This window comes from Rhinopithecus bieti, unplaced genomic scaffold, assembly GCF_001698545.2.
Source record: "Rhinopithecus bieti isolate Rb0 unplaced genomic scaffold, ASM169854v2 scaffold_15436, whole genome shotgun sequence".
In the NCBI taxonomy this organism is placed as follows: Eukaryota; Metazoa; Chordata; class Mammalia; order Primates; family Cercopithecidae; genus Rhinopithecus; species Rhinopithecus bieti.
The window spans coordinates 862,959-881,032 of record NW_016808313.1 but is presented as its reverse complement, the minus strand read 5'-3'; the positions used below and the strand labels follow the sequence as shown (position 1 = coordinate 881,032).

Sequence of the window (18,074 nt, the reverse complement as noted above, 5' to 3'; positions counted from 1 at the left end):
AGCTCTGGAGATTGGCCACACAGAACCAAGACATAAGTTAGATATGGACTTTTCTTCAGACACTTTGTTTAAATTTTAAATTTTTTTCTGATTGCAAATTAATATTTAATGTAGAAAATTTGGAGAATGCAGGAAAACTACAAAGAAGAAAATTTACTGTTAACTTTGTGCTCATAGCCTTCTAGCACTTTATGTATAAGCATGTTTTTTTATGTGGGTGTAAGAAAGTGACAATTCATTTTACCTACTTATATTACTAAAAATGTGTTATGAATATTTTCCATATCATTAAACATTCTTCTCAAACATAACTTTAAATAACTGCATAGGAAACTGTTATAGGGAAAGTCCACAATATGTTTAATCAATTTATACTATAGAACATTTAAGCTATGTTTTGATTTTGGGTTTTTTTTTTTTTTTTTTTTACTATTATTAACAACATGGTGGTAAGCTTTATAGTACAGAAAATTTAATGCATGTTTTCTGTTATTTCCTTGGCTAAATCTCTAAAAATGGAATTGCTAGATCAAAGGGTATACATAAGTTTACAGTCTTTGTGATGTATTGTAAACTTTTCTTCCAGGAACTTCTGTTGACTTATGGTTCTCACTAACAGTTTCTGGTAGTTTCCATTTCCTCACAACCTCAACTGTTTTTCAGTCTTTGTCAATTATCAAGTCATTAAATGGCATCTTGTTTTTATTTTAATTTGCATCCCTTGGGTTACTAGTGCGATTGAACATTTTTTATATTTATTGGCCTTTTGTATGTATTCTTGAAATGTTCATCTCTTTTCTTATTGATTTCTAAGAACGCTTACACAATAAGGATATTAATCCTCCTCCACTAGGCCAGCATTTAGTAAATAGGGGAAATTCTCTTTCTGAGTGGAGGAGGACTCCTGTGGAATAAGGCCCCAGGTCTCATCCTATTTCTGTGTAAAGTTCTTCAGTGTGAAAGCTGGATTGTTACCCTAGGAAAACTAAAGGCATATCTGTAAGTGATACCGATATTGATCTTAAAATAAATAAATTAATTAACCCTACAATCTGAACTAGCTTGACATTTTCTGTCTTTCTGATCTATGAAAAATCTCAAGTTGTGAAATAGTGCCCAAGAATTTTCTAAAAGAACCTAGAGATTTGTTAGTGAAAAGTTTGGGGGGAGATCTGCCCTAGGCTTAGTATGACCCTAAGCCAAATAAATAAGTCCTTGACTTGCTTATAACCAGGTTGAAGAAATAACAGCTACATCTATTTAAAAAGCTTTCTTATGACCTTAGCTACACTTAGGTCAAGATAATGGTATTTTGAGTGACTAGATGTTTTATTTTGGATGCTCGATCAGTCTCCTTGTTTCTTTTACTATCTGTAAGATAACACATTCTTCTAGGTTGTTGAACTTTGACATCTCACCATCATCTGCTCTGCCCATCTTATTCCATAGCAGCACATATACAGAAAAGCCAAAGCAGACTCCTGAGTCCACAGTACAGGTGGAAGATTTATGCTGCAGAAATTCTGGGACTCTTTAAAAGGAAAAAATAAAATTTCAAAAAATCAAACCCCTTTCACTTGAATGAGAATTTCAGAATAAAAGAGGATGTCCCCCAGCATCCCCTGAATATCTCTAGGGTGGTGTCAAGTGAGTTCAAAATTCTTGAGCACATAGATTGTTTTCGAGCCCTTGTTTTCATTTCATCAGTAAATAGAATTTTAAAAACAACAATATCCTCCCATCAGTAGATTTGGCACAATGGACACTAGCACCCCATTCTTGTACATTCTTGTCAACATTTTCTGTCTGCATCCCCACCCCAAGCGGGGCCTGCTTCCCACTATATCCCCCCAACCCTTCTGTTAGCTGTAATGACCCTGCAAACACTAAATGGCATTTGAGTGCATTAAGCAGCAAACTCTCTGGTGACATAGCAATTATGGCTCTGAAATAGATTTGGTGCGTCACGGAAGATAAGGGTTTTGAAAGTTTCTGTTGTGATTATAGCCTGTAACTCCCACAAATAATAGGCTTCAAAATAAGAGGCTGCCAACGGAGCCTTTGTGGCTTTGTCTCAGTGATGGCACGTAAATTGCTATTAATGTCCCAAGTGTACTTGAATATGCCAGTCTTTGGGATGTGGAGTTGGCTCAGTGTCTCTCTTTACACGGCATGTCATTATTGGTCTGATAATCTGGGGTAATTGCTGTCTCTTGGATGGTCAGAAAAGTGTAAGGGATTTAGCTTCCTGTGTGATGGTAAATAGCCTCAAGATTTACCCCACGAAGGCAGGTTCACACATACTGGCTGTGTGTGTATTTCATGTGTAGCCACCATTCACCATTAAGATGTGTATACAATCTCTGTGTGCACCCTTAGTAAATAATAGCCTTGTCAACAAAGCCAAAGCAAAATCAAAGGTTATAAAAATGAAATGAAGAATTCAGGGCTGTATATGGTCAGCCAATCAGATAATTTATATTGAGAGTTTAAAAAAGAAAAAGAATACCCTTACTTGAGTTATCTAGGGTTAGCTTTATGAGGAAGCATAACTGCCTTGTCTTACGTAGCTACTCTTTTCTAGCATAAGTAGCATCTGTGTGTCTGTCTATATTCTTTAGGTACTATGAGTACATTCAAAATGTGTATCAGCTCTACGTGAATATAATAAATATAGAAATTATGCATGTTGTCGAATGCTGTTTGTTGATGTGTGGAAGTGTGTTTGTGTTTTGGTTTTTGCAGTTGTGAGGGTAGAGGTTATTTATTCAGATATAAATAGAATTCTCTGCACTAAGACACCTTTGTTTAGCTAAAATCAAGCTGAGCTTACTTTTCTTTGCCAGGAGATCAGGACAGCCTTTGGAAAATTAAATAAAATCAAACTTCAAGCTTTAGCCTCTTGTATGTTCATTTAGCCTAAGGACTCCTTAAGTCTGTAAGACATGAACATATTATGTTTAACTGTCCTATTTGTACTTTTAACAGAAACGGGAAAGCAACTCAATCCAAAACCTGGAAATGCACACTATCTCCTATACTGTGTGAGTTATGGAGAGGCTTAACTAAAACCACCTACTGTCTCAGATGCCTTATATGGCAGTATTAATCCTAAATCTTCACAACAGATTCATTAGAAAAGAATAAAGCTAAGAAGGAGCCAGAGTAGATCTTGATCTCAGAGTTGATGTATTACACAAGTGCACTTTAATAATGTGGCATTAGGATGTTGGCAAGAGGGCACACTATGATGACGCTACAGTTGATGGAATCTTCCAGTTGGTGACTGAGCACCCCTTAGCAGTTAGGGTGCATGCAAGATGAAATTCAAGGTAGTAACTTGTAACGAGGGAGTTTGTTTTCTTACCGTGTGAACATAGATCAGATATACCATCTTACTCTTAGGTCTTAGACCAGAACTCTGCCTTGCCAGTGTAAGTTAAGCCATATTCACTGGCAAAATGGTGCCACACATGGTAGAGCCTCAGAAGCATAGCCCTGGAGGAGCAGAGCTTGTCTTGTTCAAAACCAAATTTGGTGAGGTAGATTGTTGCTGAGTAGCAGGAGAGACTAGAATCCCTGGACTCTTCTGAGGCCAGTCTTGTGGTTCATATGTTCTAGCATCTTAATAAACAACACAGGGATTCCCAAAGGTAAACTGAAGAGCACGAGTCAGCTGCCTTTAGCTGTGAGCATCCCAAGTAGCTGTGCTCTGCATGTGGAACCCACACATTGTCCCACAGCCCCAGCTTTTGAAAATTGAAATGTGCAAAAAGCGGTAGCAGGCGGTGGATACTAAGTCTGGCAAATCCTGGGTTCTGAGATCTAGTTTTCTCTCCTGAGAAGTAGGACTAAGAGTTCACACTAGATTTATGTCCCATTATATATTTGTGATCCAGAGCAAGAGATGTACCTATAACAATTCCTTATAGCTGTGCAGTTATGCTGGGCACCTGCAGCCAAGCCATCCAGTACTCACAGGAATGAGACACCAAGGGAAGGCTTCAAAGTTGTCATTTCTCCATCCATTCAACCAAGTGCTTAATTGAGCAGCTGCTGTGTCAAACATGAGCCTAGTCCTATAATGGATTGTTGTTGAACGATTTACCATCTCATTGAGGATACATATCAAAGCCCTTCATGTAGCCTGCAAGTCTAGGCACGGCTAAGTCCTCTCCTCTCCGGTCCTATCTTGCTTCACTCACCACTGTGCTCCTCTGTTCCATTTTCTCTGGCCTTCTTTGAATCCCTTGGAGACTCTGGAAAGGCTTCTCTTTGCCCCACTCTTGACTTGTCTGTTTTCTGTTTACCTTCAGGCTGATTTTCCATAAGCCCAAGTGAGGTCCCTCTTTTGTACTGTCTCCTAGCGCTTATTACCATCTAGAATCTATATACATTATTTTGATAATATAGCAAATGTCTATTTCCTGCAAAACAGTAAACTCCTTGAGAGCAGAAACGAGTGTTTTTTAGCTTATTTTATCAACCACTGTATACCCAGTATGTAGCACAAGTGGCCACTGAGTACGTATTTTAGTAATTAAAAACTAAGTGATTACAGCCAAAAACATATGGTGTGCACTTAGAGATTTTAAATGATTAATAAAAGTTGCACGTAGTTTTAAATGTCAAAATGAAGGATCAGTAAGTCAGTGATATTAGAGGCTAGAGGCGTGGGTGATGTATGCCTTGAAGAAACCTGCAAAAAGGAGCTGACTCTCAAGCTGGGCCTTGAAAGATAACATGGATTTGTAGAGACCAGAGGAGATAGACAGGCAAAGGCAAAAAATCCCCTCTCTTGACTTCTCTGTACAGTAAAGGAAGAATTCTCACTTTGACAATGAAAAATTATTTCTTTGTGGCAGCGTAAACTACAGAAGTCTTTGCAGCAAGGATTTCTATTCTCCACCAGGAATGGCTGATTGCACTGCTAATCTTTCTGAACATAGAAACCTATAAACAAGATCTCAGGGTTCAAGAGGCTTGATGGGAGCCAGACGAGAGGTGTGTGGTGGTGTGGCATTGATGTAAAGCCACCAGGGGCTGACCTAGTGGCAGATGGCAATTAGAGAGGATACTCTAGCAGTCAAAGGACCATGGAAACAGGAATCCTAGAGCCAGCAGCATGAGGAAATCCAAGCAGAGGATTGACTTCTGGGAAGTACGATGGCAGGTAGTAGTTGGTGAGCTGAGGTTCCAGAGCAGCATTCCAATAACAAGAACAAGTCACTTTCTCCGTCTTTAAGGAACTGTAATAAATAGCAGAAAATTAAGCAAAGCTAGGCATAAGCTTGGTAGAGATGGTCTCAACCACAAGAAAGAAGTTCCTGTATGAACATACTGATGCAAAATGTCCAAGTAAGTCAAGTGGCAAAATTGATTCTGAGTTACCTATGATACCAAACTAGGCCAGAATAAAATTTCTTCTGTCTGAGAGCACATGTTATTCCCAGGTAGGGTTACCAGATTTATCAAATGGAAACACTGCACGGGATATACTTACAAAATTACAATGTAACAGGGCATCCCATATTTTATCCGGCAGTGTCATTCCTAGATCCTAAGAGGGAAGCTGAATCTGAATATGGGTCACACCAGAGAGAGAAAAGACAGGGGCTCAAGGATGCAACAGGCCATTAGGAGACAATGTCTGTTTTGCATTTTTCAATTCCCACTGTGCTCAGGGTGGTAACTGGGATACAGACTCAGTGTGGGTTGTCTCCCTTCTCCTTGTGCCTTTCTGGAGAACACTCCTTGTTAGGACGGTGTGCTAAGCTGTGGTACTGCAACAGTCAGGTTCCAGTGTCTTTCTCAATTGCTTTCTCTAAACGCAAAACAAAATAGTATAAATATTAATTATCATCGCTTGTTTGGGATAAGCTCTGAAGCACCAAATCTCCCTGATGCCAATTTAGTAAGAGAAACGTTCACCGCCTGAATATTAAAGTTACCCAGAAACTTGACGGTGCTTCTGCTCTGTCTTTTGAATATTTGTACACAGCTATTTACATATAGTTGGACTGAATTATGGAGGTCAGGGATCTGATGCCACATGTCTCTCCATGCTCATGTTGGGGGATGGATGTCACAGTGCCACTAAGTGTTTCTTTACTTCATCCTATGCCTCTCCAGGAAACATTTATCAAATCGGTGCTGTGTCAGGCACTGTGGTGGGCACTTTGGAGTAAAAGATAAATCCCACAGCCTTGCTTTTATGGTCGGGTAGGTGAAACCGACATGTGAAGGAAAACACGCAATACAGCAGCACATGTGCTGTGATAGAGGCACATACATAGAACTGGGGGCCTGCAGGAGGAAGAAACAAAAAATATGGCCAGGGGACAGATGGATGTGCAAAGATATTCAAATTCAGTCTTACAAAGCAGCCAAGGTGTGAGTGCGATGTGATTGGAGGAGTGAGGGCGCGGCATTCAAGGGGAAAGAAGCAGATGTGAGATGGCTGCTCTGTCGTGGGAAATTCATGGGAATGTAAATACTTGTGTTGATATGGGAAGTAAGCAAGATCAAGGCTGTTGCGGACCTGCTGAGGACATTGAACCTCATCTTGAGGCCAATGAGTAGCCTTTGAAGGTTTCAACAGGGAGATGACATGCACAGAATGACACTTTTGAAAGATAGCTCTGGTGGTAGCTAGAGATAGGACTGGAGGAATGCCCAGACCGGACCTGGATCTGTTTTCCACTGTAAAATTCCCCAGGAAATTTTGAATCTTTTAACATCCCTGTGGGGGCTTTCCAATAGCATCTTTTCAAAGTGCTCTCTGTGTAATCTTGGGAAAGTGTTAAGCATATCAGGAAGACATATTTCTTCTAGCTTGATAGAAGAATGATGAATCTAGGATGTGACCTCTACTATGTGAGCTGATGTCTCCCTGATATATAGTGGCGCTGTGTGTGTTTGCATAGGGAGGGAAAAAGGATGCATCCGTGTCTCTTTGTTTTTCTTCCTGGCCGGCCCCAACAGTGACTGGGTGATTGAGGGGCTGGAGCACGTACAGCTCCTCACCCACGCTGAAGGCATCTCTAGTAATGGCATCTGGCCCATATGCAGATCTAGCTCCACTCTGTGCTGACATCAGCCGGTTTGTGGCACCTCGGCGTATTTCTGGGTTGCAAATGAGAGTTTCTTAGTGCCAGGCTTGCTTGGGCTGTCACATCAGGTGATGAATTCTCTGCATCAACGGTGTGCTGCTAAGGTAAGCGCAGAGGAAGAGTGGGAAAAAGAGGAGATGGGGCGGGTGGTTCTCAGCCCAGCAGCCACTGCTCTGGGCTAAAAGCAGTACTGGATCCACAACAGGGAGGGAGAGGCAACTACCTGTGGCCCCCATTCTGGTTCAAGGAGAGTGGTAGAGAAAAGGCAGGGTTTGGGTTGCAATTCTGTGTCACGTGTCCTGTCAGGAGAAACCACGTGGGTTTTCTCATGTGCCATTGCTCCATCCTTGGCTCAATAGCTAGCTCCCTCTGCCTCCTCAGACAGGCATGTTTTAGATGAAGTTCTAGCAAAATTTGATGTATAGCAAATTATGTGCCAAATTCTTTAGGGTAGACCATAGAGTAAATAGTCATTTTTATTCCTGAAGTACTTTGTTTCCAAATATCTTTGTGTTTTGGAAATCCAGATTTTCTTATCTTGAGAACCTACTGTACTTTGTCCTAGTTTTATATTCTATGAGCTTCTCTCCCAGTGAGCTCCAGGTTGAGCCTGCTCTGCTGGCTTAGGCTTCATCTGGTAGAATGAAAAGTTATACATTGGGTCACACTTCCCAGGTGTTGCATCACAGGCCACAGAATTACCTATATAAAACTGAGTGCAAATGTAGACACTCTTCCATTGAAACGTTTTTAGCAATTAAAAGGGTACCTTTGGTTTTGCAGATTTTACCTCCCAACCTGTGACCCCTCAGTATGGTTTATGACATTAGCATTTCCAAGAGTGTGTTCATTACAAAGAATTGTTTGCATCAGAATGTAGAGAGGGAAGCTGAGGTGCAGAAAAAAATAAAAATAAAAGTCTTTTTTTCCACCCCCCAACCCCCGCACAGTTGTTAATGAAAGCATCCTCTCCTCTTACTGTGCCCAGAGATAAATAAACACACAAAGGCGGAGTTTCCTACTTAATATTCACCCACAGTCGAGGAAGAGGGAAGGAATTGCTCCCCAGGGTTAACGTGGCAGTAAGCGAGGTCAGCTGTTTCCCAAGACGGTGCAGCCTCTGAACGTCTTACATTAAGGCTAGAATGATACAGCTGAAACAGCCGAAGTGATTTACAGGAAACCCGGTTAAGTTGAGTTTGCTCGCAGTTTCTATCTTATGATGGTTTTAGCAGTAACAGCAGCAAATAATATAGCATCCTATAAAGCACCTCTAGAGAAAAGAATTCTTCCACGTTCCCCAGCATGACATGCTTCTTCTAAAAAGTATTTGTGTTTCTCTAATTTAAACCCTATAGGCTATAATGTCCTAAATTTGGTGAGAAGTGGGAGGTCATAGCTGGCATATCCTGGAACAGGGTGGTCAGCAGTCTCATTTTGCCCAGGCCATAGAGGTCTACTGGGATCTGAGACTTTAGATACTAACATGGGAAAGTCCTGGGCAAACTGGGATGGATAGTCACCAAATCTGAGGGTGTGTGTGTGTGTGTGTGTGTGTGTGTGTGTGTGTCTGTGTGTCTGTGTGAATGTTTATGGTTGGAGGGAGAGTGGAAAAAAGGGGAATGAAAGAGGGTTTTTTAAATGTATTTCTTTTAGCTAGAAGGTTTTATATATTCTTCACTAGGTCAAATAGAATAATATAATGCTGGTTTTGATATTAGCTTAAAATAATTCCTCTTTCTACCATCTGTGGGTTCTCTGTACTCCCTGACATCTTACACACTGGTCTGAGAAAACAGAACTTTTAAAGAAAAGAGATCAAATTTTACTGTTTGATTTATTTCAGGTCTGGGATGACTCAAGAAGTCTCCCAGAACCTTCTGGGCAATATAGAACGTCTTGTCAAGTCCTTGTTAATGAAACACCACAGAACTCATTTTCTTTACTAATGGCTTCATTTTTTGCGCCACTTATTGTTATCTTAATGGAATTATGGCATGGCTAAATGACAGTTAAGAGTGGTGATTTCTGAGCAATGTAATAGAACTCCATTGTTCCATGTTCTATGACATGTATGCTCACTGCTTTCATAAAGCTTCCTTATCTGCTTCTTTTATACCAGGTTGATTGTAAGATACATGCCTTTTTTCTTTTTTTACCAGAATTTTACTCTACTTCATGACATTGTACTTGAAAACTTCTGTCATGTTTTCTTAAATTTCTGTACTGCTGCATCATTTTTATTCCTGAAACACTTTGTTTCCAGATATCTTTGTGCTTTGGAAATCCAGATTTTCTTATCTCGGGAACCTGCTGCATTCCCCAGTGTGACATGCTTCTTCTAAAAAGTAGAACCCCTACCTTCTGCCCCCACAGATACACTCCTACCTGCCTGTCTGTCTATCTGTCTGTCTGTCTACCTACCTACCTACCTACCTATCTACCTGTCTATCTACTTATCTATCTATCTAAATATCTATCTGGTAAACATTCACATATAAAAATGAGTAGGAGAAACAGATACCAAAGTAATTATATGTGTAATCAAAGCTGAATAATTTTCTCCAAGTAGTAGGATTATGGGTGCATGTTGTATATTTTGTTTTTTATGCTTTCTTATTTCCCAAATATTATAGAGTAAGTATATCTTATTTTATTTTTAAAAATGACATTAAAGGATCTTCTTTGGGAAAAATAAACATAACCGCCACTCTTAGCCTAAAATGGCACCAGAACCTATATTCTTGGTTGGGACGGGAGCTACAGTATTATCATCCCCGTGACAGACTTGCATTAGGAATCTGAATTAATTCTGCTCTTGATTCTGGTTATACTACAGAGTCTTTGCCTCCAAAAGTTGGAAAAGCTTTCTGTTATGAAAGAAAGAATTCTTTTCCTCCTTATTGTTCTCTGTCTAATCTCTTTATCACGAACAGCAGGGGAAATGTCCTCCAACAGAGGAAAGGAGCGAGAGGAGAGACTTGACTGGATTAGGAGATGGGAGATTGGAACTTGAGAGCAGTTATTCGCTGACCCCCGATTGGGGAGCACTGTTCTTGGCATTGCTCAGGATGCCCTCTTAGTATCCAGAACTGCTTCTCAGTGAGGTGTGAACAAAACCTACCATGATGCTGAAGTAACTGGTGGGAGCTGCTTTGAATTTAAAGCCTGGCTTTCTGGGAAAATTGGAGCATCATATGGGTGAACCAATGATAAAGAAAGCCAAGTGGATGAAAAGCGCAGAGAAAATGGAGCCTGATTCAAAGGTCTCGAGGCCTGTGTTCTCAGTCATGAACCAGGACACCTGCTTTTCTCTTGCACCTCTGCTGTCTTATGAATAAAATGGGAACGGACATTTCTAGCACCTATCAAGTGCCAGGCACTCTCCAGGTGCCGTGGAGTATGCAAGAGTTGAAGTGGTGGTCCCTCCCAAACAGCAACAGTAATACCTGCCCCATCTCCCCCAGATTTTTCAGAGAATGAGAGGATAGTACAATAGAAATCATTTTACCAGAGATGTCACAGACCTGATATGTTCAACATGAACTCCAAAGGAACCCAGTAATTGAAGGGGGGAAAGGCATTTTAGCACACTTATATTTCAGTGCTTTAAAACATATAAGCAATCATGAATTATGCATTACGAATTAACCACTATAGCATAGCATTCTTCAACTATTTTAGTGCTGGAATTTTTTTGAAAGGGGTGGTTACTAAACAGATTTTTTTTAGAACGGTTTTAACAGCTTTATTGTTGGGATGCTCCTGGATCTAGAGTCTTATAAAAATGATCTCCAAATATAGATCAAGCCTATACCTTCTCATCTCACCACCTCTCTGGATATATTCACACTGATCAGTCCTTATGGCCTTGGCACCATTGTTGTATCTGTTATAGTCACCTGAATTACCCTCTGTACTTTTCAAAATTCACCTCAAAGAGTGCTCCCTCTATGAAGTATTTCCTGATGTTGCAACAAAAATGTGATATTGTTTTCATTTGAAACTTCATAACAATGGGACTCTACCATTTATTAGGTTCTGCCTTGATTTATAGTTCATTCGTGGGCTTATCTCCCTCCTTGAGGACATGAACTACATCTCACTCACCATTATATACCCATGAGCATCTAGTGTAGAACCTTGTGTAGAATAGGTAGCTGGAATCCCATAAGTATATGGGACATCCAGAGCCAGAAAGAATCCTAGAAAGCATTTGAGCCAACCTTCTTATTTTTCAAAAAGGAAGACTAAGGTCAAATAGGTGAAGGTGCTTTACCATCAACATTAGCTAGTTGTTGCCAGAGTCAGAACCAAAACCTTGAGTCTCTTGATCTGCAGGACAGCTGTCATTTCACTGCTGGCTGGGACTTAATTACAGAGTCTTTGAGAAGTATAAACACATCATACTAGTGGGAGGTATTAACATCGTATCCAGAGGCTCACTGGGAGAACCCAAACTTATTTGAGGGTGGGGGGGAATATTATCACTCACAGTAATAGTTGCCCATTTGATGAGTGTCTCTATGTGTCAGGCACTGTGGTAGGTCCTTTACACAAGTTGCCTCATTGTCATTGTCTGCTGAAAACAGCCACCCAATCTCAGAGGACTGACTTCTCTCCCTTTTTCCCTTCTAGGCTAATGGAGGTTGGCAGGATGCTACTACCCCTTCATCAGTGACCTCCCCTACAGAAGGCCCTGGCAGTGTTCACTCTGATACCTCCAACTGATCTCCCAGCAATCGCATCCCGGCTGACCCTGTGCCCCAGTTGGGGCAGGGGCAGGAGGGAGGGTTTCTCTCCCAACGCTGAAGCGGTCAGACTGGAGGTCGAAGCAATCAGCAAACACAATAAGAGTCTCCTTCTCTTCTCTTCTTTGGGATGCTATTTCAGCCAATCTGGACACTTCTTTATACTCTCTTCCCTTTTTTTTTTTTCTGGGTAGAAGCCACCCTTCCCTGCCTCCAGCTGTCAGCCTGGTTTTCGTCATCTTCCCTACCCCTGTGCCTCTGTCCTAGACTCCCGGGGTCCCCGTCCTCTCTCATATCACTGAAGGATATTTTCAACAATTAGATGAATTTAAAGAGGAAAAAAATTACAAAGAAAATAATAAAAGTGTTTGTACGTTTTCATGCTGGTGGTTTGAGGAGCCAAATTTACCTCACTCGGATCCCTGACTCCCTATGTTAACAGGCAGTCCTTCTCTGTTTCTCTTATTACTCTCACTACCTCTTAGCAGGAATACGCCACATTGCCCTACTCATTCCAGGCCTCCCTGCTTCCTCTTGCTTTTCCTCCCTGGGGACAGTACTGATTGGAACACTTTCCTCCTCTTCCTTCCCAGTCCCAGCTATTCACTGGGGACTGTCATAGCTGGGATTCTAAAGGTGCCACGTTTTTCATTTTCATCTCCGCTAGGTTGGTTCCCAGGCAGGAAGTCAGGCAGCAGGGAAGGACACGGGAATAGCAGGTGGAGAATTCCTACAGTCTTTCTTATCCTGCTATCAACAGCTCTCAGTTTCAGAGGCACAGTCTTTGGAGACCATTTAACACTCAGAAAGCAATATTTAGAACCTACTGCAAAACTGGGCCTGAGTTAGGCATGGTGATGAATGCATCAGTAAGGAGTAGAAAGTTCTTATCTTGAAACCCTTCAACCTCAACTATGCCTTCATAGACACATACGTTCATGCACATGTAGGCACATGCACCATCTCACATCTTCACTTTCCCAAGATGCCATATACAGTTACCTACATTAATAACCGTAGCACTATACTTTATGAGCCCAAGAGAGGGAATTAGTGACTCTAAGTGAAGGTCACTGACAGAGAGAAGCAGTATGTGTCTGTGGCTTCCAGGACCTGCAGGCCCACTAGCGTGCACTTACCAGAATGGCATACACAGGACCTGATCTTGAGGAAGACCAGGTTTCCAGTGTAAACTACTCTTGTTCCCACCCTCTGGAGCACTCAGGGAGCCACATACAGTACTTACAATGTCTTTAATGGACTTGGTTCTGTTTCGTTTTTTGTTTTATATTAGGCGCACTGTATTAATTTTCCAAAATGTTATACCACACTATGTTCTTGGTCCTGACCTATTGCTCTGGAGGAAAGAGTTGTATAAGAACGTGGCTCATGTGAACTTTTGCTAGCTTCATTTGAGGACCTGAGAATCATGGGGAAAGGGAAGATAATGTTTTCAATGAAATCATCACAGTGAGTTTTATTCCCTGGGAACACAGCATGTACTAAAAATACATGAGATAATAGCAAGTACATGAAAGCTATTCTCAAAAGTACCCTGAGCTCACCATCTTCATAGCCAACCCTACCAGCTATAAAGATATAAAGATGGCAGCTGTATCACTTGATTAAGTGGGAGGTGGTCAAATCTTTTGGTGCCTCATTTTCTTCATCTGTGAGATGGGAACTGTTATGCCTGGCTTACTAAAAGGCTTGTGAGAGACTGAAGAAGTTGATTTTATTCATATTCAATCTGTAAATGTGAAGTCAGGGGAAGTAATGTCCCTGTAATAAGTGGGTTCATGCCATCTAGGGACAATAAATGGTTTTCTTGTTGTAACTTCTGGTTAATATCAGTAACTTGACGTCATCACCACGATGACAAAGAGAAGAGTTTTTGTTGATCTTCTTGGTTTTGGTCTGTCTGGTTTCTTAGGATAAAGAAAAACTTTCAAACTAGAAAAATAGGCCCTGGTTCACTTAGTGTGCACTTGAACCCAATAGGTTGCCTCGTACATACTTGGTCCCTGTCACATTGGCTGCTTGGGAGGCTTCCGGGGAGAAGTATGAGACCCTGAGGGGTGAGAATGGGCAGCTAACAAGGACATGGAAATTCTGCATGGCACTACAGTCATGAATAGAAAACACTCTCTGTGTGCTCAGGGGAGCAGGGGCTGCCTCTGAAGAAACTTGAGGGAATGTGTATTTGAAGGAAATGCAAAAACTAAATATTTAGCAAAATGAGATTATGCCTTGATGACTAAAAGGTGCTAGAAAGGATGTGTCTACTCACTTCTGCCCTAATCAGAACAGATGCCTAGAAGGAGCATTTTTGTGACAACCTCATAGTGATTAGAATCAGTGGACAACTCCATCTTAGTGGCAGGAATATAATGAAAGTACCCACACAAGAACATGGTTGAATCACATTTGCTTGACTTAGGGCAAAGTATGAAAGAGAGACGAAAGGGTTCTCTTGGAAACACGAAGAGTGACTCCAGATGTGGCTTGAAGTGATTACCGTGTTAATGCAAAATATCAGAGCAGTGCTACATTTGCACAGGCAGTTTCTCTCCGGGCAGTAGTTTGCACTGATGATCACCTTTCAGAGCATTTTCCCCAACCAGCACTTCACTTAGTCTTCTCTACACCCAGCACCTCCCCCTGGCACCCCCTGCAAGCCCACTATCACTTCCGACATCCATCGTGGCATCCGTGAGATCTGTCCACATTAGGCGAAGCAGGAGAGCACTGAGAGCAGCAGGATGGGTTTGGAAAGAGCATGCCTCTGGAAACACAGCTTCCTGGGAATTTACATTAGGCCAGTACTACAGATACCAAGATGCACCCCAGGATTTCTTCATTTTCTAATAGATGTGGGAGTGCTCCATTTTCCCCGACAGCGAATTTCCCCTGAGAAATGATACTAGACCCTGGGTTTGCCCACCTTGTAACTCTTCATTATCTCCTCCTTTTCATCCCTAATTCCTCCTCTCCCTGGCGTGGAATTGACGCCCATGCAGTACATTTGCCGAGTGGCACCTTCTTTCAATTTATGTTTTATTTTGCTATGGTGGTGGTTCTTTATTTGCTGGTTGCCTTTTCTCACACATCTTTCTCTCTCTCTCTCTCCTTCCTTCTGCTTTTGTTTTCTGCCCAGAAAACCTGACTTCGATACCAAAAAAGATGAAACTACAGAAACTCAAATTTAAAAAAACTTTAAAAAAAAACAAAAAAATACTCAACGATTCTTTCAGCTTTATTAACATTTTCCATTGTTTCTTGCGACTTGTGTCTCGTTCTTTGTAGTATTGATGATGAACAATGAATGTTCTTGTATACCTTCAGATAAAGAAAAAAAACCAAAAAAGCGGTCCTGACATTTAATAGTGTTTTATAATCAAACAATTTTAAAAATGAGCCTCATAGCACGCGCAAAACAGGATGGGACATCTTCCCGTTCTTCCTTTCTGTGACAACTGCGGCATCATTCCTCCCGGCATTAGTCCTTTATAACACCCAAACCTGACCCCGTACCCATTCATCATTTCCTCCATGTTTTCTTTTATTTTCTTGGCATTTGTGAATTAGTCTCAACGAACTGCGCTCAGAAAAGTGTCGAGTTGTGCAGGCATCGCAATTCTGTTTCACAATGTTTAAAAGTGGCAGTAACCTCCATTTTGTAAACTATAAAAAAAAAAAAAAGGTTGGAATACGTGAGCATAATAGGTACAACCTAAGCAGCCAGATTATTATGTTTATTAACTTGTGAGACCCGCAGAAGTAAATTCTTTTCCTTTTCCTTTATTCTTGGCTCTTAAAAAGTCACAAAAAAAAAAAATGTTTTGTGTTATTTTGGTTTGTTTATTGGTGGGGGGGGCTTTTTTAATTGTCAGGATTATGATCTTGCTGTTTTTCTTCAATATGTATACAAGGTGATGTGAAAAGGTGACATGGCAGAGTAGTAAGAACAAGTAGGCTTGTTCTTCTGCTTTGCTTCACGATTCAGTTAATGCCAAAAGCAAAGATCAAGCCCGTGTTGATGTCTCGTTGCTCACCTGCATTTCCAGAGAGTGTGGCACTCCTGCGGTCCCTGAGAAAAATAAAATCAGGGACATGCTTCTCCTTTTAGCCTTTTAAAAATTCAAAAAATGTAATCCAAGGGAACTTTTGTGCTATCAGGAAAGGTTTTGCCATTTTGATTCTGATTGTCACAGCCAAGTACTTTGTTTTCTTTCTCCCTAATTAACTACATTCCATGAGGCCTCTTCCAACTACAGAGGCCTTTTCTTCCAGAAGAGTCCTGCAGGAGATGCTGGTATGATGGGCACCATTGGCTAAGTAAACTAGATGCAGGAAGCAGTCTTTGGGGCCAGTCTGCCAGCTGAGTCCTGCTTTTGGATGAAGAGTTGATGAGATACTGGGCCAGGCTCAATGCTGTAGTTTTAATGCTAAGAGATTACGTTTACTTCACAGAGTACACCTCTTAGTAACCTCTGACTTAGGCAGCTGCTTAAAGCAAATTGCAAAACTGGCTTGATTTGGTATGTTTTTATTAGAGGAAAAAAGAGAGCCATATTATCTGGAAAAAACTTCATTTTAAATATCCATTATTCAACAAATTACGTTCAGAAAGTGGTCAGAACTTCAGCAAGAAAAGTGAAGTAATAATGCAGAATTGTGGAGCAACACTTCAGGAAATATTTCTACCCAAGCGCTTGTACTTTTGAAGTCATAACAAAATAATGATGAGCTTTTCACATCACCTTTATGGTTTCAATCCCTAGCTCAAAGCTTTCTGGAATCTTTTATTTTTTGTAAACTTTTTTTTTCTTTTGTTAAAATAAATAAAACATTCAATGTTTTTCTCCTTTTCTCTCTTATTCTTTTCTTTGGCATTTTCATTTTGAAATGCTTTCCTTTGGTTGTTGGTTTTATTCTCCCCCTGCCCCTCCCCTTTTCTTATTATTCAGAGTATAAACCTGCAAAGCTCTGCTCTGTTTTGGTTTTGAAAGTTTAAGCTTTTCTGCTTCTGTGAGAGCACAGGCTTCTGTCCCTTTTGATTCCAACTGAACTTTTGTGTTCTCTAATGATACTAACACGGTGTAGGTTTTACAGTCTCCTAATTTGTACTGGTAATGCATATTCCAAATAAATAGTTTCTTTTGTTGCANAAAAAAAAAAACAAAAACAAAAAACTTGTATTTTGTGCACATTTCTTTTCTTACATGCTGGCAACTTCTCTTTCCCCAAACTAGGCCTGCATTAGTGTAGATGATGGTCTAAACTGTTGCCCTAATCACTGAAATGTCTACATGCCATGGTGGTGGGGCAGAGACCTCATGGGCCACCTTCACTCAGGAGATCAGAAGGAAGGAAGAAAGGATCATTTGTGGGTAAACAATAGCTGTATTACAGAGGGACAGAGCACCCCATCTTGTCTGCTTGCAACTGGCAGCCATCCACCAAGCACCAGTTCAAAGAAATTCCAGGAGTATTTTCCATAATAAATTCTAAGTTCCTAAGTCATGGCTGTTTGCCCAGTGATTCTCCTTTTCTTCTCTTTGTCTGCTGTAATCTGGTCATAAGGAAAATTGTGGTTCCCAAGAGATCTTTCAGGGGAAGGAATCTAGGTTACAACTAATACCCAGTTGTAGGCTCTCAAGAGTGTGATAGATGTTACTCCCAACAGATGTGCATCTCTACCATCTGTTATGCCTACCATCCCAAAGAAGCATCTCTTCCAATAGTCTGCACTCATATTGAACCCCTGACCTTTGAGGTTTTGATGTGTTACAGAATGTGGTGTCCCCAGTGTTCTAGCTGGAACACCAGGCCTCTGCACCTAAGTCTGTGCCCAAGTCTTTAACACCATCTTCCCATCCATAGAGTGGGATGGAACTCCTTGTCTGGCTTTTGACATGTTACTCTAGGGCCATCACATGCATTACATTCTCATTTTCATGCTGTAGCTCTCCTATGAGGCTCTGTCCAGATCCTGTATGAGATGAGTATGTGTTGAAAGTTGAGGTAACAATCACTTATCCCCCCCCCACCATCACAATTCTAAACGATAGAAACAAGATCAAAGCATCCCCAGCCTGTGGGAATCAAATTATCATTTTTATTAATGGACAAGCTAAGTGCCTACTGGCCTCCAAAGTTTACAGCTATCTGCTGATGTTGAGTTGGTGAGTGTCACCAGAAGCCAAAA

The 18,074-nt window shown here is 41.0% G+C and overlaps 1 protein-coding gene across 2 annotated transcripts in view; it reads left to right on the top strand.

The window, feature by feature from the left end:
- PBX1 (PBX homeobox 1) overlaps positions 1-17,033 on the top strand; it is a 295,354-nt gene extending 278,321 nt beyond the window's left edge. For both annotated transcript variants that reach the window (XM_017886424.1, XM_017886423.1), the window contains one exon: positions 11,751-17,033. Coding sequence is in view for 1 of the 2 variants with exons in the window: in XM_017886423.1 (XP_017741912.1) it covers positions 11,751-11,843 (93 nt within the window). In the remaining variant the exon portion in view is untranslated. The remainder of the gene's footprint in view (positions 1-11,750) is intronic.
- The last annotated feature ends 1,041 nt before the right edge of the window (positions 17,034-18,074 follow it).